Source organism: Bidens hawaiensis, unplaced genomic scaffold (genome assembly GCF_021521415.1).
Source record: "Bidens hawaiensis isolate Kalapana, Puna unplaced genomic scaffold, B.hawaiensis_p1.1 tig00020885_1, whole genome shotgun sequence".
NCBI classification, from domain to species: Eukaryota; Viridiplantae; Streptophyta; class Magnoliopsida; order Asterales; family Asteraceae; genus Bidens; species Bidens hawaiensis.
Window position 1 is genome coordinate 65817 of NW_027493212.1, and position 22501 is coordinate 88317.

The following is a 22501-nucleotide window of genomic DNA, read 5'->3' on the forward strand; positions in this document are numbered from 1 at the left end:
AACAAAAAAATAACTGCACCTGCACATGACTTACCTTTTCATGTCATGACACATAAAACTCATATCGACCTACCATAGTTAATTAGTTACATTGGTAATGTATCATATCCCATATTCCCATGTAAAAAAGTATTCCAACCACATTACCACAACCCAAAAAGGCCCACGAAGATTATTGGATTTGGTCAGATAAGAACTGGGTCATACATGTTTCAATGGGCCTACGTTGGACATAACTTGACACGAATATATTCGTTCTATTGCCTACGGCCCACCAACTAAAACTGAAATGTGACTAACTTGCAATCAGTCAATCACATTGGAAGTATGGAACCATGTTAAACTATTTAAAGTTTAAACCACTTGTTTTTTATGTGGTTATTGTGACCAAACACGCCCGTACAATCATTCGGTGCTTTGCATTTATTGTATTCCCAAAACAAATGTTTTACTTGTTAACTAGCATCCAAAACAAATATTCTACTTCTTAAGATCCTCGAATATACCGAATTTGATACTTATTTTATTGTGGTAAAGTTTCTTGATCACTAGCATGTTTCTTGACCACAAGTGTTGAACTAATAATACACCCCCAAATATTACAAGTGTTATTGTTAGTTAATAGTTGTGATGAACCTGACTCAAAGGATGAGACTTCTTTCACAATTGAACATATAATAATTTATTGAGAGAGAAAAGTAAGTAGATTAAAAGACCTGTTCGGTGTTCAATAGCAAAACATTTAACCGCTCGGGTATGAGATGTCTTGATTCAAGTCACACACTTACAAATACGTCAACTATTAAAAGATATTCATCGTTATAGAAAAGTTACAATTATTTTTATTAATTGTTTTATAAAACATGGGATTCTTAAGATTCATATGCCATCTCAAGAATATGCTTATCCCATCTTTCCCTATAGAGTATAGACACCTTTAGGTTATCGTCTTATCGGTGTCATGACATGAACCAACCAATTTCACCACATCATAATTTATTTTATTTTTAATTTTATTAAATGCAAGGCTTGCATCATATATATTCAATAATGAAGTCTGAAAGTCCTTAAGTGAACTTTCAAATCCGATACACACAATTACAATACTTCACATATTTAAACATGGAAATATGATACTTAGGATTGTCTCGTGGGTAAGCTAAACGAGGTCATAGCTTTAGGCCTCTAGTTTTATAGGACATCCATTTAAAATATGAGTTATGTATTATTGAATTACGAAAATAGAGTTATTTTAAAATTAGTAATTCATTTATGTGTCACAAGCTAAGGAGGACCGCTTTCTATCCATTATTGTATACTCTCTAGCGATATATACTTAAAAAAATAGAAGAGAAAAGCCTCAACATTTTAGTTAGTTTTAGGCCTCCGAGGACGTTGAGCCAACCCTGATGATACTAATGTTTATTTATCACACGTAAGCAGTTAGGATCAGTAATGCAAAAACACACAATGAAACTGCCGAAGAGTAAGCGGACATGAAAGTCAAGTATTTACGTGGTTCGATCTAAGTGACCTACACGAGGTGCAACCAATAATTTATTATTTCCTCTCAACACTTGTGATGAGAAATTACAAGTATAAGGATTGCAATACATAGGGTTCTAGCTTAGAGAACACGAAAACATAAACAAACCTCAATAACGTGATATATCATATATGGTCAACCCAAGGACTACCCATGTCTCCAATTTTCATATAACCCAAAACATAGCTTCAAGTAAACCGGGCCAAAATAAGCCTAAGCCTTCACAAACCCAACATTAACCATCATCATTACAATGTAAGTTGTTAATTATTGCATCTTAAATAAGAATTCATGTGGAACACCAAAGACCGTGAATGTTGAAAACAAAATTTGGCCAAAGGTTACAACTCTTCCACGTCGTTGATCATGAACTTACTAATCTTGTGGCTATGACAAGAGTTGTAGACTGACAAGTGCTACCCATGACCCCGAATCAGGTGGTTTGATTCGCAATCGCGATGGACCCAACAGTACGGTACCCGGTCTTTTAGTACATGTGCAAAGCTAGCCTAGTGTTCGCGGGTTGTGGTACCTACAACATGGTTCTTGATAAGGTATGATGGGTCCAGTTTGGTAATTGCGAACGTGTTGTGAAGAAAGTGATGATGATTCCAATCATTCAAAGGTTGCATATTTAGTTTTGGTGTCGTTATCCTAACCACATGATCATGTCTTCAATTTGTTGGTTTAGTTTCGTTCTATATTACAAAACACAATAAAAGAATAAGATAGATATTATATACTTGGAAACTTGTTCAATTACCAACCACGAGTAAGATTCCATCATTTCACTTTCCTACAAGTCTATTCATTTGGTTCTCATTGTTTGACATTTTTATTCATAATTGTGCATGTTTAGTATTTTTTTCACCTTGTTTGGATAGCTTTTTTATATATTGTGTATTTACAATTAAACTAAAGTATTTCAAGAGTACGAAATCTTAATTAATCAGATAAGACTCAAAAATTTTTACAAGATCTAGAATGTAACTTAAGTGAAATTCTGACTTCAAATTTCGTTTTTTTATTTACACCAAAGTTTCCATCTCTTATATATAGTGAACCACCACGTAATTATGTTGAAATGTAGCAGCGATTTCGTAAAAGAGGTATGACAGTTGTTGGTTAGTTATACATTTACGTGCATCATTGAAACTACTCAGTTGTAATTAATCGGTGAAAATTTGTTCACTGCTCAGGGTTACTATTACTCACATTTACCGTTGCTACAATTTAAAACCGAACCAAGTTGTCACAGTTTATCTTAGTTTGATGATAAACAGAAACTTACTACTGATAATTAATTTCCATTTACGGCCATTTTCATACAACCTTTTATCGGTCTTGCAAATCCAATGAACCATCCAAATGATATTTCTATATATAAAACAAAATAATTTTTGTAACCTAACCACAGGCGTTGCCTCCTTGAAATCCTCAGGGTCTAGGGGCTTCGCCCCTTGGAACGCTAAAAGTTTCTAGTTGCTCAAAGTTAGACTAGTTTTAAAGAATATGTACTTCACATTTCTAATTCATAACAATATTTATTATGATTTCTCTTTTCCTCAAAGTGAATTTAACTTTGCCTACAAGTGAATATGTCGAGCTAATTATATGCACTTACAATCCACGAGCTAGTTGGAGTGTTGGACACACGAACAACCCTAATTATGATCTTGCAACACTTTGTTTACTTTGGATCAAAAGAGTCCTCTTACTCTATTAGTGTATATCTGATAGGGTTGTCCTTCGGGTTGTGAAATAATTTTAAGTTTCACGGGTCGGTTAAATCGCGTTTCTCGATATAGATTCCTAATTGAATGTCGACTCAAATTAGGTTCGGTTTAATATGTAATCGAGTCGTTGTATTCATGTTGATTTGGGTGGGCGGAATCGGTAATCGAGTTGGTAATTGGGCTAAAAAATGGGTCGTTGAAATGGTTTTCTTTCTTTCTTTCTTCTTCTTCTTCTTCTTCTCTCTCTTTTTTTTTCTTTTTATACTTTTGGGCTACTAAATGGGTTGAGCAAACTTAGAGCATATGGGCTCAAAATGTTAACTATAGCTTTTAAAATAGGATGGATTGCTAAATTAATATAGAATCTAACTTCAATCTACACTTTCAGTCTTCCACAGTCATTGTTGAGAAGCTTTTACGAAAATTGTAGAGAGAATAATCGAATGTCGAATGTAGAGATAATTATCAGAATAATCGAATGTCGAATGTAGAGATAATTATCAAAATTGAAGAAAAAATGAAATATGTTGGTAATAACATAATGAAACAAAGAATATAATAGAAATCAAAATTATGTTGTTCGAATGTATACATTTCAAGAAATTATAAATATACAATTTGTAGTAAAGGGTAAATCATATCACAAACATGAAAATTAGATTGCAAAATAGTTTTAAATCTCCAAGCAAGTAATATAAAATTTCAAATTATAAAATAGTTTTGTATTTTTTTTAACAGCACACATTTTATTTAGTTACTATATTTTCATTTGAAAAAAGTATCACTAAGAAATAACAAAAAAAAAACCCGAATGTTACATAAATTTACAGCAAGGGACTCGTAGATTAGCAATATTAAAATGTGCAATAAACGTGTTTCCTTTTTTGTTGTATATTGTTTTTATTAATTCCCATGATCATCTTTTAATTGTTGCTGGTCTCAAATAACAAATTGGCTGATCCATTTAACCCATTTATTCCTACAGTCCACGACTAACATGATCCCAACACCGTTACTTACAGGTTGCCAGAAAAACGTTTTTTCCTTTTTGACCAGAAAAGTCACATTATTTTCCAGAAAACAGATATATTCATTAGCAAACATTGTCTTCAAAGAATATCATTTTTTTAAACAAACGTTATTTCTTCGTTTTTTAAACCAGACTTCCTGAACTATAGACAACCTTTTTTTATACTGGACTTAGAGAATATATTGAAGTTAAACCATTTTCTTTTATTATACCATCATAGACAAAAAAATATGATTGAATGGATATCACTGTCTTTGACATGCAAAAAGGTAGTTCAGTTTCATTAAGAACAATATTTGTCTTGGAATATGATTTTGTGGTAAGAACAGGAAGGAATTGACATTTTATTCGATATGCTTTTAATCACGTAACACTATATAGAATAATGTAGAGTGTTGCATTTTTTTTAACCACCAACAAATCTTTATAAATATAAACGAACTACAGTTAGAAGTCTGTAAGTCACCCCAGCCACCCATAAATTCAAAACTGAAACCTCCAAACTATACATAAAACACCACAATTAAGATTCTAAACAATTAGACTAAAAGACTGCCATCCTCCCAAGTGAGCGAGAGTGATTCGACCGATTATGGACCCAAAGAAAATCGAGTTCTTTTGTTTCACCTACAAGCTTAGTAAAAGAAGAGGGGGGGGGGGGGGGTTCATTAAACACAAGATCATTTCTTGTCTCTACAAACACCAAAAAGTAGATAAAATTGTTGAGTGAACCAAATTTACTTCTTGGAATCGAAATAGAACTTATGCACAAGAAGATCTCTAACACCAAACACAAAAATTGGCGGAAGCTTGCACCATTTCCCGATAAATTTGCAACCACATGAAACAAAACAAGTGTTTTGCAGATTTCCCATAACCCCCGCAATTATACACTCATAATTACCATTGGTTTAACATCTTACTTTGGTACTATTGATCTTACTTTGGTACTATTGGGACTTGAGCTTTCACCTTCAAGAATGACTTCATCTTATTTTACCACACCTTCATATCATTAGGCTAGTAGACTTTTGAAAAACAAAAAAACAATTGGGTACCTAAAAAAGTGACATTTTTATGTTGGAAATTATAGCAACCCGTGTTGCGCCAATTTTGAGAAGAAACACGGGTGGGTAGTGGGTATATCAGTATATGGGTATTATGTCCATTTTGCCCGGAAGATAACAAGATGGTGGATCTTTGCTAACCACATGTACAAAATTGTAAGCCTAAGTAGGCGAAGTACGAGAAAGTGAAATTTGTCAATCCTAAACTCATCAACAAACTCCGTAAATGTAGCCGCGCTCTCATTCTAGCAATATCAACTCTAACCCTTACACATCTTCATTCTAAAAATATACTCCTCCAAATATCTAGAGCTGATAATTGTATTCCAGTCTATAACATACACCAACAAAAAAATAAAACAACCCGTTAATAACCAACAAAGCTATATCCAACAATTACAACATAGGTTGAAACATGTAAAATGAATTCTTTCAACAACAAAGAGTTGATATGGAGGACGAAATATGCAAAGATGTGAATAGTGTAGGGTGAGACTTGAGAGGATTGAAATCCAGCACACAGAGAGTGATGGCCGTGGGATTGGACCCAATGGTGACGTGGCTTAACATTATGCTGGCTTGTGTCTCCCAGACTTGACTAAGACTTCACCGTTATCCATCGATCCTAGGTACTTCCACCTCAGCCGTCTTCATGGACCACTACTACTTGGTCAGTTGGTCACTTGATTCAGGAATGACCAATTCTTAGAAAAATATGTTATGTGAACAGAGATGTGTATCGATTTAAATTAATTCATTTTATTAGTACTGCATTTCATGTGTTATTTTAATAAAATCCAGGGCCGTCTTCGAGATGCCTTTAAGATAAAGACGAAATAAATTTTAGGCCATAAATAAAATAATTTTTTTTAACATTTAAGTTTTTAAATAGCTTTGCTTGATTATAATTTAGGTCGTACAACAAAATTTATGTCTTAAGTGAGACTAAACCCACAACCTTTTGTTTAAGATTAAAATTACATATTCGTTTACAAAAAAAATATATATAAATAAATAAAATTGAGCCTAGGGTCAGGGCCGGTCAAACACTGCCCCCTAGATCGGACCTGATATATAAGATCATGTGAAATTTAACAGCAATGCCGCCACCATCATTCGTATTGTGCCCTAGTCCTGCCACTTCGAGCGCTAACCAACTAAAGCCCTGCTTTCACCAAGCGTCCCACTTGGCGCAGTGTTTCGTTCCTCTTCACCACCCTTACCCTTAAGGGATGAGGTCAAGGGCTGGTGGATTAAACTTCCACAACTAGACTAAAGAAATATGCCAGGATGGTTTTTATGACATATATTTTGTTTTTTTTTGTCATTTATGTTTAAAAAGATATTGCTTAATTTAGTATTGTACAATTGATTCATACGGATTAAAAAACGTTAAGAATGAATGACATACGTATTTTGTTGTAAAGACACCATGTAAACCATATTTTACATGTAATTAGTATTTACTACTATATGTTATGTATATTATATTAAGATAGCTTTAATTATATATTTCTACACCAACTAGGCAACTATACATTTACACGATCATTAAAAAGTAATACAATCAACGGTGCTCAAATAAACAGGATTAGACTTCTAAAACAAAAATAACCATATTATAAATCTTAATAATGGTTATAAATCCCTCCTAAGATCAACCACCAAGACGCTCACGTTATCTGTGCTGTGTCTCGCCAAGGCTAATTTCGTCAACAACATCGCCGCATCCGAACACGCCTTATCGGAGCTCTCACCACTGGCCACGTTAAGTGGACTACCATCGGACCGTGGTGGCGATGGAACCTCCTCCGACCTCAGACACATACGTGCCACACGGCACGCGACGTCATTTGATACAACGTCCCATAGTCCGTCACTCGCGATGATAAGGCACTCGTCGTCTTCCGTCCGTTCCGTTACGGTTACTTCCGGTTCCGGTATCACGTACGGCTTCAAATAATTGTCACCTGAGAATTAGCAAGAAAAAATTAACAATTAATAAAAACTGAATCTGATGTTGTTCGGTCAAATTGACATAGCACCACCACGACCACAAGTCTACAACTAGAGTTTATATTACAATTACATAACATGGTATGAGTCTTGAGTCTGATATTGTTCGTTCAAATTGACAATAACTCCACGACTGCAACTAGAGTTTATTTTTATTAAATTAAATTAAGGTACGAAGATTACAGTTACATAACAGTCAAATTGACATAACACCATGATTGCAACTAGAGTTTATTTTTATTAAATTAACTTAAGGTACAAATATTACAATTACATAACATGGTATGAATCTGTGTTGTTTGGTCAAATTGACATAACACCGCGACTGCAACTAGAGTTTATTTATATTAAATTAACTTAAGGTAGTACAAATATTACAATTACATAACATGGTATGAATCTATGTTTTTCGGTCAAATTGACATAACACCGCGAATACAACTAGAGTTTATTTTTATTAAATAAACTTAAGGTACAAAGATTACAATTATATAACAGGCTAATTATAGATCAAAATCGTCAAATTAATATAAATCACGATTTAGAGTAATAAGAACATACCGATTGCTCGAGACATGGCTAGAACACCGAGAACCCTAGCGCCGTCCCAATATATAACACGACCACCGGCATCTTCGATTCGTTTAAGTTCATCAGGTCGATCAGGCTAAATACAAAAATTAATTGTCAACAAAATGATTGAAAAAATAATGGGAATCGGATCCGGTTATACGAAGTTACGCTATATTCATACCTTATGATCAGTCGAAAGAGGAATAGCAACACCGTTCCGGCAAAGCACAGCTCGCGAATCACCGCAGTTTGATACAACAATCTTATCCGGAGCCACAACCGCAACGACAGCAGTGGATCCGACCGCATCACACTGAGGAGTTTGAAGCTCACATCTACAATTCGAGCTGGAAGCACTGGTGCTCCATTCCGTTATATCATTATCCATTCGCGCAAAGCTCTTCACCATCGTCTCCTTCCATTCGATTGACTTCTCGACTTCCTCCTTCACTATCTCGTGCATCCGATCTTTACATTTCATTGCAACCTAAACAATTAAAAAGAAAATATATCAACATACGAAATTAACTCTCATTTATATAGTGTTGTAGAAATTGCTAGAAGCTAGTCAGGTACAGAAAAAACTATTAATAAATTAATATGTAACTTTTCAAATATGCATATACCAATTAGTCAGCGCCTAGTCAGAATACATAATACACAGAACAAGACAATAACTTACATGTGAGCAACCATGGCCATCATACACGCCATAAAAGTGCAGATCGTCCGAACCCGAACCACTCGCTTTACAAAACGACGGTTTTACCGCAACCGCGTCTTCTAAATCTCTTCTCCTTCCACACACAACCGTCAAACCGAATCTCGAATTATCCGAGTTTACGCGCCTTTTCGATGGGATATTAATATCAGCACAACTACTTTCAATAGTTTTCCGTTTACGATTACCAACAGGGATAGAAACCATCATGCTTGATGAAGCAAATAATTGGAGCTGTTGTATCTCCATCCTTCTTCGCCTAGCTTGTACACCGCCACTAGGTTCACTAGTCGACGGTGTATTAATATTAATATTATTAGTACTAGTATTAGTATCAGCAACCACACCGCAACACATACCCGCCATAATAATAATAATATCGATTATTATCAGATGCTGAAATATATAACATAACTTTTGTGGGAAGGAGATGGGGAAGAGAGATCATATAATACGTGTTACAGGAGTGGTAAGGACGGGCAGCTGCCCGTCAACATCACGGGAAGGCTCAAAGGACATGATGTGGAAATATGAACTTCAAGATGGAATCCTGACTGTTGATGTTTAAATAAAATCTTTATGCTGGTGATATCCTGAGGGTACACGTGTGGAGATGGGTACGTGGCCCAATGAGAAGCCACCACGAGTTGTTAAGTGAAGTAAGACGACTTTTTTGACACGGGTGTGGTCCTAAATTGTGGGGTCCGACCCGATTATATTACCCGTTTTCTAAATAGTAAATGGACATTGGATATGATTTAAATGGATGTAGAAAGATGATTGAGAAAAATCTAACGTTATTTATTATAACTTTGAAATCCATAATATTTGTCAAAATTGAATTTTGTTATGATGTTTGATGGATTATATTTGACAAAATATAAACTTTTAATTGCCGTCTCATACAAGAGAGAAATATTATCGTAATCAAGATGGCAACTAATTTCATTTACGCAGGAGTCTAATCACATAGAGCTGTACTTTTTTAATATGACAATACAACTGTTACCTATGTAGACTCAAAGGATGATTATATGTCACGTTCATCTAATATGTTACTAAATACGAATCCAGACTAATATCCATGTTAATTAACAGTTTTATATTAGAATCATGATCTAAAGATATCCACTAACCATAAAATATAGACCCTCACTTAGTCAATTCATTCTAATTTCTAATTTATTGATTTAATCAGGTCGGTATAGTATAAATAAATATTAGAAAGAGAAGAAAATATTGTTTTTGCAAACACGAATAGAAATAGAATTTTTTTGAGTTTTTGTAATAAAACAATTTTATCTTTATCCCCATACTAGAAGGAAAGATCATGTTTTTATTATGATGAAAAAATTTATTTAACATCTAACATTGTTCGTATTAAAAGTCATTGATAGAACTATAACTTCTTAATCATAATTATGGGTCAAACTTAATTTTTTTTAATTAAACTTTTATATATAAAATACAAATAAAATTTGATGACTAGGCTAGAGGTCAGCGGACCTTCTTGATTCCCACCTAGTTGCCCCGTTGAAAGTCATAAAAGATAATATGATTTTAGAACCACAATACAATATTTAAAGTAAGATAAAATGATTAAAGAACTATTACATTACAATATATTTATTAAAATTCATTAAAAATACCGTAACTGTGTGCTACAAAAATGGTTTCTGAAAACTAGTTTAAACTCTAGTGGACACCAAATATAAAATAACTATGTCCCAGTAGTGTATCTGTGTATGAGAGTTGAACAAGTTGGAAGAGGAGACACGTGTGGGACCAGTGGATTGACGACCTCTGGGAATATCAGAAGCCTTTATTTGCTAATCGACACGTGGGCTATTTTACTGACGTGGATCATACTTTATCTCCATCCGTACACGTTTCTACTTTCTTTATTCTTTACTTATTTTTTATTTGGGGTCCAATTCTGTCTCTCGTACACAACATACATCTCCCCCGTTATATTTTTTAATCATGACGGACTATTAAAAGTTATAACTTGTTATTTATTATTTTATTTTTCTGAAATAGTCCGATCTTTAATATTTTATTGCATTTTCTTCAAGTGTCAATTATATAATCTAGAGTTAAATACATTCTTTAATATTTTATTATTAATCTTCTATTAGCATATGTTAATGCTCATCATGGTATATGCCAATCTTGCTCTTCGAAGGTGGAATAAGTGGATCATGTGTTTCATCAAGTGCACCATGCGGTGGAAGTTTTATTTATGATATCTAACTGGTCATATTGGGAAGGGAAGCAAGATATGTTTGGGCGGCTCTAAAGGTGTGCGATGTGAACTTCCGGTGGTGCACATTTTTTCAGGGCACAATAAAATTTAAAATCCTAATGTTTTATGACGCAGTAGTGATATCTAACTCTCTCGCGACCCGAACTCCTACCCTAGCGTTGCTTCGCCGCCAATAAGTGTGAAGGTTTTTTCGAGCGTTAGAAGTCGTTTGTCTTAGTGTCTTACAGTTAGTTTTTAAACTTGCCAAAGATAAGGATCTTAGACAAGGTATTGTCAAACCTTGATATAAATATTTTTAACTATATAAGTATAGTTTTTTCAAAGATTTTATTAAAAGAACGTATCTTCCTCGTAAACAAAGATAGGGCTGTCCAAACAGATAGACTAATAGTCTAACTATTATGTTGGTTTAATTGAAATTAATAAAAGAAAGAATACTTTGACACATATATTCGTGATGAAGAAACGTCAATTTTATCAAATATAATCTCATAACGGCCTCTATGAAATATATAGTGAAAATAAATATTTTACAAAATTTCGATGACAAGTTTTAAACCCATAAACAAACACCTAACGTTTTAAACAAGGTTTGAAACTTCAAAGCTAGATCTTATAAGGCCAAATAATTTATAGATAAGAGGCTAGATCCTATAATGATCTAGGCCATTTATACAAACCTATGTTATAGGTTAAACAGTTGCGAAGAGAGGCTGTCATTTAAGTGAAAATTCTCATAATAGTCTATTTACAAAATATGTTTCCAAGATTATCCTTATTAATTCAAGTTTTTAATTTTGTCCATTTGATATCTCGTCGCCGACGACATGACAATGAACGTCGACGACATGATAGCGAACTCTGACGATGCGTTACTGAAACAAATAGGATAACGACACGTGGCCGGAATAGGTCGTCGACGATGTGTTCTTCGGCCCATTTAATCACAGACGATGTGTTCTTGTTAACGACGTCAATGATGGGCTGCCATACCTGACACCCGTGTTCACATCACCGACAACGACCTGCCGGATCTCATGGTCGGTGACTTGTTGGGTATAACATAGGGTTGACGATGCGTTATGTTGCTAATGTATGGTAGCAGCGATGCGTTATCCACTAACGCATCGTCGACGACCTATTCCAGCCACGTGTCGTTATCCTATTTGTTTCAGTAACGCATCGTCGGTGTTCGCTATCATTTCGTCGGCGACGAGATACCAAAGGCACAAAGTTAGAAACTAGAATTAAAGGGGATAATATTGGAAACACATTATTTAAATGGACCATTATGGGAATTTTCCCCTCATTTAAAGGATATAATAAAAAAGATGAGTATATTTAACTCTCTTTTATAAATATTATAAATATCATTTATATTTGTAAAAGATTTAATCGACTTGGTTGCATATATAACAATTTTCAAGGATTTAATTAATCCTTAATATATTATATAAGTTAAACAAACACTAAGACTATACTTATATTTAGTAGTCTAACTGTGTACAAATAATTTGATTAAGCATAGGTCTAATTAGTCTCTAGAGTTTTACTAGCCAAATTCCAAGCTTTACAATTAACACATAAGTCTCTCGACTTCATTCACGAAACTTCAAAGTGGTTTTATAAGGTTCCCAACATATCATACCAATTCAAGCATCTTATGGACCTACGCGACAAGTCTATCGTACATAAAAGCTCACTTCAACATATATCAGCGACTTTAAATAATATCCTTTGGGCCAAATGGGACAAATTAGCTCACATTAAAACCTTTGGGCCAAGATTATTCCATTGGTAGCCTAATATGTGACCGTTGGAACACTTTACCGAGCCATAAACACAACAAAATAGAACATGTAACTATTAGTAGTAATATGGTGGTTTCTTATACGGACACTTGGATTGCACGTACGTTATGATTGTTCTTAAAATAATTGTTTGAATTACAAAAGCTAGCTCATTTGGAATTTGTTATTTAGTTGTATTTCATTGTCATGTGTCGGATTGACATATTGAATTGATGAACCATAATACAACTCTTACTTCATTCATGTCATAATCATCAACATAACTCAGAAACACTTGAAATCATGTTATTTTTAAGGGTCAAACAGGTCGTAAACAAGTTGATCTTCTAGTGTCAAACGGGTTGTAAACAAGTTGATCAGTTTTAACATGTTGATAGATTGTAAACAATCTTAACAATCATATATGTATATGTTGATGGGTTGTAATAAATGTGTTACACATAAGATTGGCAATTTGATGTTATAAAAGACATTTTATTCAGATTAAACATGTCATGTAAGTCAAATCAAACACAACCGGTATTTTTAACCCTTGAGAAATGAACTTTATCCTTGATGCAGTCTGATTGATATAAAAATATCATTATACAAATGCTCGACATCAACGTTTTCATAACCGGATAAGACAGCGAACCGGACGGGTAACCGGATCACCGGTTCAACCGGGTGAACCAGCCGAACAACTACCGTCTAAAAAATGGTTGTTAGGGCTGAAAATATTTTTTTTCAAAAGAAAAATCTTTTTATAGTAAAACCGGTTCAACCGGTCCGGCTTTCCGGTCTGACCGGTTCGGACTGGCCGGTTCTATGGATTTGAGCGAACCGCTTAGAACCGGACCAGTCAATAGACCGCATTCCGGCCTATCCGGTCTCAACAACATTGCTCGACATGCATAACATCTCTTTATGAGAGACACTGCAATCAACAACATGATATTGCTAATTTAATATTAACTAAACTGCATAAATAAACACGTAATAACATGAAATGTCTATTATATGGGTTTAAATACAACTTAACAACCATTTTTTTCATTTAAAGAATTTACAAACTCCTAATTTTCTTGCTATACTTTTAATGAAATTTCTTATATTCAATAAATATATTGTACGAAAAATCTATTTTCTTAGATATTTATGAAGCCCTAAACATCTTCCCTATGAAGACATATAAAGAAGTGAAGGTAGCCCACAGATCCCTAAAAACCCATGTAGAAAAGATTGGTTTTCAGACCCAGGAATGGAACAAATTTGATGGGTCACCTTACATTATTAAACACTCACCATAAATAGACATTCTCTGCAATACCCATTATGAAATAACATCAATTTATTATTACCTTTTTTTTATTTGGCGGAACTGAACTGATCAACAAGCTAAAATGTTCATGACACACTCTGCAACAACCTTCGGTAATAACATAACTTACCCAATTTAGGGGTTTTGGGGACATTAAAGCTGGTTAGTAGGCCTGGTTTTATATTAAAAAAAAAAGATTTAGCTAAATTAATTTGATCAGCCTATTTTTTTCTCATCCAAACTAATTATCAGATTAATACTCTAAAAACCTTTAGAGAACCCATAATGGGTGCGTTTTGAGCCCACGGACAACGGACGAGAGCACTCAAGGATGAGCAAGTCACTGGCGCCTACATTGTCCGGATTTGTTCATAATCATTTTCAGGTTCATGTTTGTGAGGGCAGGTGAGCCGGGAGTTTACGGATGAACAAGTGTACCACGTTTTAGTTTTTGTTTTTTTTTTCTATCGTTTTCCATTATAATTTTATTCTTTTATTCTTTAAGTTTTTGATAGAAATGTTGCTGATGAGAGCTGACATGAGTACATGACACGTCCTAAGTAAAAAACGCTTCATACGTTGGATATAGTCTTAGGCTATGTGAAATGGTTACATTAAAATGGGTGTGGGGGGGGGGGGGGGGTGGCACCACATCACCATCAATCATGTAGATATATAGGAGTGGCTTCATTAACCATTCTTAACCAAACCTAATGGTTTCACATGACAATTATTAAATAATCAAAAAAAGGTTAGAAACACGAGTGCTATTTGTGTGAATTCGATTTGTCCTTGTAATTAAACGCAAATACACTCACCCGCATAGTGGGGTGCTTCACCGAAGAAGGGGCACTGCCCCCTCACCTAATGGCGTACGTAGACAGTATTTAGGGGCGTGAGACCATTACACATGGCACCCTTAAGTGATCAAGTTTATACGGATAGAAGACTACTTATTATTATTTATTTTATTATTATTATTTTTTTAAAACAAAAACCATATCAATTGAATGAGTTAATGTCATGGTAGAAACATTGATATTACATCAACATAGCATGTAGGCGGGCAACAAGCTGCCCCGCCACCCCTTTCTGAATTGCAAACCCTTACATGCTAAAGACATACCCCTGCCCCTTTGGAGTCGACACATTGCTATGCACAGCCCGTTGGACCCTGGTTAGGAAACGAATAGCTTCCGGTGCCAAGGAGCCAAAGGTATCAAAAGCGAGAGGGACAAAAACATGTTGGTTCTCTTCGCAGGTTTTAGCATGTTTCTCCACCTTCTTCGTTTCAGCCCTTTTCATTGCTTGCCCAGCTACAAACTCATTATCCCTCAAATCAGCTAAAGGAGATACCCCTGTGAGGTCAACACAAGCGTGTTTTCCCCTGGCCCAACCAAAGACGAGCAAATCTGCCGGTCGTAGAGTGGATCTCCTTCCGTGGGGTATGTAAGGAAGTTTACGGGGGCTTCCTTTTTAACTGATATCCCAGCTCGCCTTAAGATGTTCCAAAGAACGTCCCGCGCCCAAACATGTCGGTATTTGAACCCAGACATCTCCTTGCAATGAACCGCATGCTCTTTGAATTTATCCAGGCAAGCCTTACGGCAGATCGGACATATTTCGTCTTCTGGGTACATTGAGACCATCAAACGGTACTTAAGAATGACCCTATACTCGACCGCAGACATGCTTTGGCCCAAGCCATCAATCGGGATAACGGTCAGAAAATCTTGGGCATGAGGACCTTGTAAGCATTCAATAACCGCCTTTTGTTGGGGGGACAATTCAAAAACTTTTCTCAGGCTCTGAGCGATTTTGCCAAAAAGGGCATTCGCCAAAGTTTTTTGAGGCTTCGGTGGGGCAGTGTCCTTATTAGAGAAACCGCCAATGTCAAAGTTGGGAGAGCGCCATTTAGGCGTTCAGGGCCTGCACGTAGTCTGAGTCCAGGTCGACAACTCCGCTATTCCTTAAGATGTGATTCTGTAGCTTCCAAGACTGAGCCCTAGACGCTACAAAAGCGTAAACCCCAACATCATGAGCCGAAAGAAGGCCTAAAGCCCCCAAGCGCATCGGTAAAGATGCAAGTCGCCACTGAAGATCACTAAAGAACGGGCCTCCACATACAACTATGTCTTCGATGGCTTCTCGAAGCCCCTTATCAAAACAGGATACCGCATCCTCCATCATATGGGGGTGGCACCACATCACCATCAATCATGTAGATATATAGGAGTGGCTTCATTAACCATTCTTAACCAAACCTAATGGTTTCACATGACAATTATTAAATAATCAAAAAAAGGTTAGAAACACGAGTGCTATTTGTGTGAATTCGATTTGTCCTTGTAATTAAACGCAAATACACTCACCCGCATAGTGGGGTGCTTCACCGAAGAAGGGGCACTGCCCCCATCACCTAATGGCGTACGTAGACAGTATTTAGGGGCGTGAGACCATTACACATGGCACCCTTAAGTGATCAAGTTTATATGGATAGAAGACTACTTATTATTATTTATTTTATTATTATTATTTTTTTAACACAAAAACCATATCAATTGAATGAGTTAATGTCATGGTAGAAACATTGATATTACATCAACATAGCATGTAGGCGGGCAACAAGCTGCCCCGCCACCCCTTTCTGAATTGCAAACCCTTACATGCTAAAGACATACCCCTGCCCCTTTGGAGTCGACACATTGCTATGCACAGCCCGTTGGACCCTGGTTAGGAAACGAATAGCTTCCGGTGCCAAGGAGCCAAAGGTATCAAAAGCGAGAGGGACAAAAACATGTTGGTTCTCTTCGCAGGTTTTAGCATGTTTCTCCACCTTCTTCGTTTCAGCCCTTTTCATTGCTTGCCCAGCTACAAACTCATTATCCCTCAAATCAGCTAAAGGAGATACCCCTGTGAGGTCAACACAAGCGTGTTTTCCCCTGGCCCAACCAAAGACGAGCAAATCTGCCGGTCGTAGAGTGGATCTCCCTTCCGTGGGGTATGTAAGGAAGTTTACGGGGGCTTCCTTTTTAACTGATATCCCAGCTCGCCTTAAGATGTTCCAAAGAACGTCCCGCGCCCAAACATGTCGGTATTTGAACCCAGACATCTCCTTGCAATGAACCGCATGCTCTTTGAATTTATCTAGGCAAGCCTTACGGCAGATCGGACATATTTCGTCTTCTGGGTACATTGAGACCATCAAACGGTACTTAAGAATGACCCTATACTCGACCGTAGACATGCTTTGGCCCAAGCCATCAATCGGGATAACGGTCAGAAAATCTTGGGCATGAGGACCTTGTAAGCATTCAATAACCGCCTTTTGTTGGGGGGACAATTCAAAAACTTTTCTCAGGCTCTGAGCGATTTTGCCAAAAAGGGCATTCGCCAAAGTTTTTTGAGGCTTCGGTGGGGCAGTGTCCTTATTAGAGAAACCGCCAATGTAAAAGTTTGGGAGAGCGCCATTTAGGCGTTCAGGGCCTGCACGTAGTCTGAGTCCAGGTCGACAATTCCGCTATTCCTTAAGATGTGATTCTGTAGCTTCCAAGACTGAGCCCTAGACGCTACAAAAGCGTAAACCCCAACATCATGAGCCGAAAGAAGGCCTAAAGCCCCCAAGCGCATCGGTAAAGATGCAAGTCGCCACTGAAGATCACCAAAGAACGGGCCTCCACATACAACTATGTCTTCGATGGCTTCTCGAAGCCCCTTATCAAAACAGGATACCGCATCCTCCATCATATGGGGGTGGCACCACATCACCATCAATCATGTAGATATATAGGAGTGGCTTCATTAACCATTCTTAACCAAACCTAATGGTTTCACATGACAATTATTAAATAATCAAAAAAAGGTTAGAAACACGAGTGCTATTTGTGTGAATTCGATTTGTCCTTGTAATTAAACGCAAATACACTCACCCGCATAGTGGGGTGCTTCACCGAAGAAGGGGCACTGCCCCCTCACCTAATGGCGTACGTAGACAGTATTTAGGGGCGTGAGACCATTACACATGGCACCCTTAAGTGATCAAGTTTATATGGATAGAAGACTACTTATTATTATTTATTTTATTATTATTATTTTTTTAACACAAAAACCATATCAATTGAATGAGTTAATGTCATGGTAGAAACATTGATATTACATCAACATAGCATGTAGGCGGGCAACAAGCTGCCCCGCCACCCCTTTCTGAATTGCAAACCCTTACATGCTAAAGACATACCCCTGCCCCTTTGGAGTCGACACATTGCTATGCACAGCCCGTTGGACCCTGGTTAGGAAACGAATAGCTTCCGGTGCCAAGGAGCCAAAGGTATCAAAAGCGAGAGGGACAAAAACATGTTGGTTCTCTTCGCAGGTTTTAGCATGTTTCTCCACCTTCTTCGTTTCAGCCCTTTTCATTGCTTGCCCAGCTACAAACTCATTATCCCTCAAATCAGCTAAAGGAGATACCCCTGTGAGGTCAACACAAGCGTGTTTTCCCCTGGCCCAACCAAAGACGAGCAAATCTGCCGGTCGTAGAGTGGATCTCCCTTCCGTGGGGTATGTAAGGAAGTTTACGGGGGCTTCCTTTTTAACTGATATCCCAGCTCGCCTTAAGATGTTCCAAAGAACGTCCCGCGCCCAAACATGTCGGTATTTGAACCCAGACATCTCCTTGCAATGAACCGCATGCTCTTTGAATTTATCCAGGCAAGCCTTACGGCAGATCGGACATATTTCGTCTTCTGGGTACATTGAGACCATCAAACGGTACTTAAGAATGACCCTATACTCGACCGCAGACATGCTTTGGCCCAAGCCATCAATCGGGATAACGGTCAGAAAATCTTGGGCATGAGGACCTTGTAAGCATTCAATAACCGCCTTTTGTTGGGGGGACAATTCAAAAACTTTTCTCAGGCTCTGAGCGATTTTGCCAAAAAGGGCATTCGCCAAAGTTTTTTGAGGCTTCGGTGGGGCAGTGTCCTTATTAGAGAAACCGCCAATGTCAAAGTTTGGGAGAGCGCCATTTAGGCGTTCAGGGCCTGCACGTAGTCTGAGTCCAGGTCGACAACTCCGCTATTCCTTAAGATGTGATTCTGTAGCTTCCAAGACTGAGCCCTAGACGCTACAAAAGCGTAAACCCCAACATCATGAGCCGAAAGAAGGCCTAAAGCCCCCAAGCGCATCGGTAAAGATGCAAGTCGCCACTGAAGATCACCAAAGAACGGGCCTCCACATACAACTATGTCTTCGATGGCTTCTCGAAGCCCCTTATCAAAACAGGATACCGCATCCTCCATCATATGGGGGTGGCATGTTCGTAACCCAAAAAGCAACTTAGCAACCCCAATGCAAGACCTAAGCCGGAGGAGTTCGATCTGGGGATCCCTAAGGCTTATTTTTGTAATATATATATATATATATATATATATATATATATATATATATATATATTAATCAATCATATATTTGGAAGTATATATGATTAACTAGATGTGGAAGCTTAGATACTAGAGGTTCATGGTATGTAACCGGCCAGTCCAGTCGCTTCAATTCTTTTAACAGTGTACAAAGAGTATATCTTCTCCCTTTCCCTGAGATAACCTGTGTCTTCTTGTTGGTGTTTATATCATCCTAAAAGGAATCTTAACATCAAAACCTATACTAAAATGACATATATATCACTCAATAAAACACACTTATATAACATTGTTTATATGGTTAATTTGGTCATAATATCAAATTTCACATAACTTTATATTGTATGAAACTAACTTTACAAATTATCTTTTTATTTATCAAAGTTTAAACTTTAATGTTCAATGTATATTCATTTTTTCTTTATTTTTGTATAATATTAACTACACCAATTCCACTTATTTGTTATATATTTAAAAATTTGTTATATATTTTATAGTTTACGCCTATATATATTGTATATGTCACATACAAATATATTAAGTTAATCACATGCATAAATAATCAAACAAAAACCACGAACAAAGTATACGAATTAAATAGGTCTTGAACCGGATCCAGAACGTATCCCTGGCTTGTATATTTGAGACCTCATTGGCAAGTCATCCATTGAAGACATTTATATATGGAAATTAAGTAAACACGAAACCCAAATGCGAGCAATAGATTTCAACATATTTTCATCTAAACATATACAACTGGTTATCATGTATTCATGTAAAAGTCTCTATATATCTAAACTTAAAAGTTAAAATGGTAACTGATTAAACTTTACACAACCGTTCAAAAAATAAATAAATAAACTTTACACTTGCAAGTTGCAATCATGAACATTGAACAAGTTCTCTAATATATCTACAGTTAAAATATGCAGAAATTAGGTAGATCTTAAAATATTTCAATCACCTTTTTAGTGTGGCTTTTTCCTAACTAATCCTCTTTAAGAACTTTTAGACACTAATCTATAAGCATGACTTATTATCATTTATATATATATATGTAAACAACGAGCTTTTTTTATATCTCCATATATATTAAAAGGTTTAATATTTCTACACATTTATGGATGTCACCAACATATCATTTTTACGTTTTAATTTGGATTATATCTATATAAATGAAATGTGTTGTAACTTTGTGATATGAAGTGCAAGATACTTGCACCTCACAATTGTCAAGCCGAAGCCGCCCATGAACTCTTGAACATCATGCAAATTGTTTGGTAGTCGATCGTCCCACTCGAGCGCGTTGTATTCGTTTTATTATCCGTAAGTATTCTGATCATTAAAATATTTAAAGGGACATAAAAAAAAGGTTTACTAATCAAATGCTAACTACTCTATATTGTGTCCTTGATCACATGAGACAAAGACATTACTAATATTTAAGTAAATGGGGCCATAAACGTAACCATTTTTCTCACATAATACAACCAAAAGACAAGAAACTAGAATCTAAATACGATAAACACAACTACTTCATTAATCAACTTGTTTCCAATTTCTCAAAAGATCAAATGGTTAACATGAGAAATCATCAATATTAAGACATTAAAGATCGTCAAATTTCTAATACTACGCGTCGATGATACTTATTTGTTTAGTAGCTAGTGAATCAGCATGCATGAAAGGTAGCTAGCCTCAACTCAAGATCTAACCCACCAATGATTGGTGGTACAACATGATGCATCTTCCTCCTCTTACCACCACCATCATCGCTACCGGTACCAGTATTCGAACACGAATCCAAATCAAACCCTAAAACTAAACTTGTTTCAACAACCCCTACAATCCCATCATCATAAACACAACTCTTCATGTCAGAACTACTATCAAGACTTTCTTGACCTAATGCCGGTGCCGAAGAAACCCTAGAAGGATTGGTGGTTACACTTTGCTTGAACTTGGCCTTTTCTCTCCTGTGAACATTCATGTGACCACCAAGTGCTTGAGCTGACCTGAACTCTCTTCTACAAAAGCTACACGAATATGACCTCGGTGGCCAAACGAAACTCCCTAGCGGTCCTCGGGCATCTTCGGCGAACGCCTTTTCTTCCCATGAATGGCTCGAAAACTTGTTCATGAGGATATTGTTGTTGTTTCTCATTGACATCAAGTATTGTGAATATTGCTCCATTTTCAAACTGGTCAATGGATGGTACATATTAATATAGAGAGGAGTGATAGTTATTGATATAGTTGTGACTTATGACTAGCTAGGTGGATGGGATTTTAAATGCATGAAAGGTACAAGAGAATCTAAAAAGAAGAACATAAGGGTTATACGAAAAGGCCAGATACGATGGTTTTTAATAGATTAAAGTGGTCACCCTAATTTGGCTGTTTCATTGGATGGTACTTGAGTTGTTTAAGGTAAGGGTTGATAAGCAGTCACTATCCTTAACTAAAAACTTTTACCCCTATATGTCATAGGGTTATACATATGTACGTTTGTGTATAAGCATTAATGGTCTTCTCATGCAACTATCATATATTCCAAGCTCTTGGAAGATAATGTTATGTTTCATACACACTAGAGCATCCCCTAAAAGACCCATAAATCATAATCACACCCTACTATATATACCAAATAATTGAACACAAAGATTTATTTTTGAAAAAGAAAAAGAATTATCATCTAGAATTACCGAGAGATATGGTTGTCGGTTATACTTGTTTGTTTTGTAGGATTGTAGTGACAAACTCGTTATGAAACAATGGAAGCACGGTCATAAATTGGCATGAAAAAAGTGCGACTTCAAGAGAGTGTCAACTGTGAACTATAATATCAACATGAGTTATGAGTACTTGTATGTTGTTAGATCTAAAGTTAGCTAACATTATATCCAAATTCCTACATCTAAGGTTTCGAATGACCTTTTTCCTACGTTCCGAAACTTAGGTCATTATTAACTTGGTTATTTGAATATTAATTGATGCCAAGTTAGTGTACTCATA

At 36.3% G+C, this 22501-nt stretch overlaps 1 protein-coding gene across 1 annotated transcript; it reads right to left on the reverse strand.

Annotated features, from left to right (window-relative positions):
- Positions 1–6875: 6875 nt before the first annotated feature.
- On the reverse strand, positions 6876–9267 carry LOC143561904 (protein phosphatase 2C 37-like). Its single transcript, XM_077049869.1, has 4 exons — positions 8651–9267; positions 8150–8455; positions 7957–8062; positions 6876–7349 (listed from the first exon to the last, which is right to left on the reverse strand). The coding sequence occupies exons 1-4, from the start codon at positions 9053–9055 to the stop codon at positions 7018–7020; spliced, it is 1149 nt and encodes a 382-aa protein (XP_076905984.1). The 5' UTR covers positions 9056–9267; the 3' UTR covers positions 6876–7017.
- Positions 9268–22501: the final 13234 nt, after the last annotated feature.

What these genes read in the sequence shown, in the direction of transcription:
- LOC143561904 (XM_077049869.1), bottom strand. Translation starts at nt 9,055, where the DNA reads ATGGCGGGTATGTGTTGCGGTGTGGTTGCTGATACTAATACTAGTACT. An exon ending in CTCTTTCGACTGATCATAAG is followed by an intron (nt 8,063 to 8,149) that starts GTATGAATATAG and finishes TTTTGTATTTAG; the next exon opens with CCTGATCGACCTGATGAACT. An exon ending in AGCCATGTCTCGAGCAATCG is followed by an intron (nt 7,350 to 7,956) that starts GTATGTTCTTAT and finishes GCTAATTCTCAG; the next exon opens with GTGACAATTATTTGAAGCCG.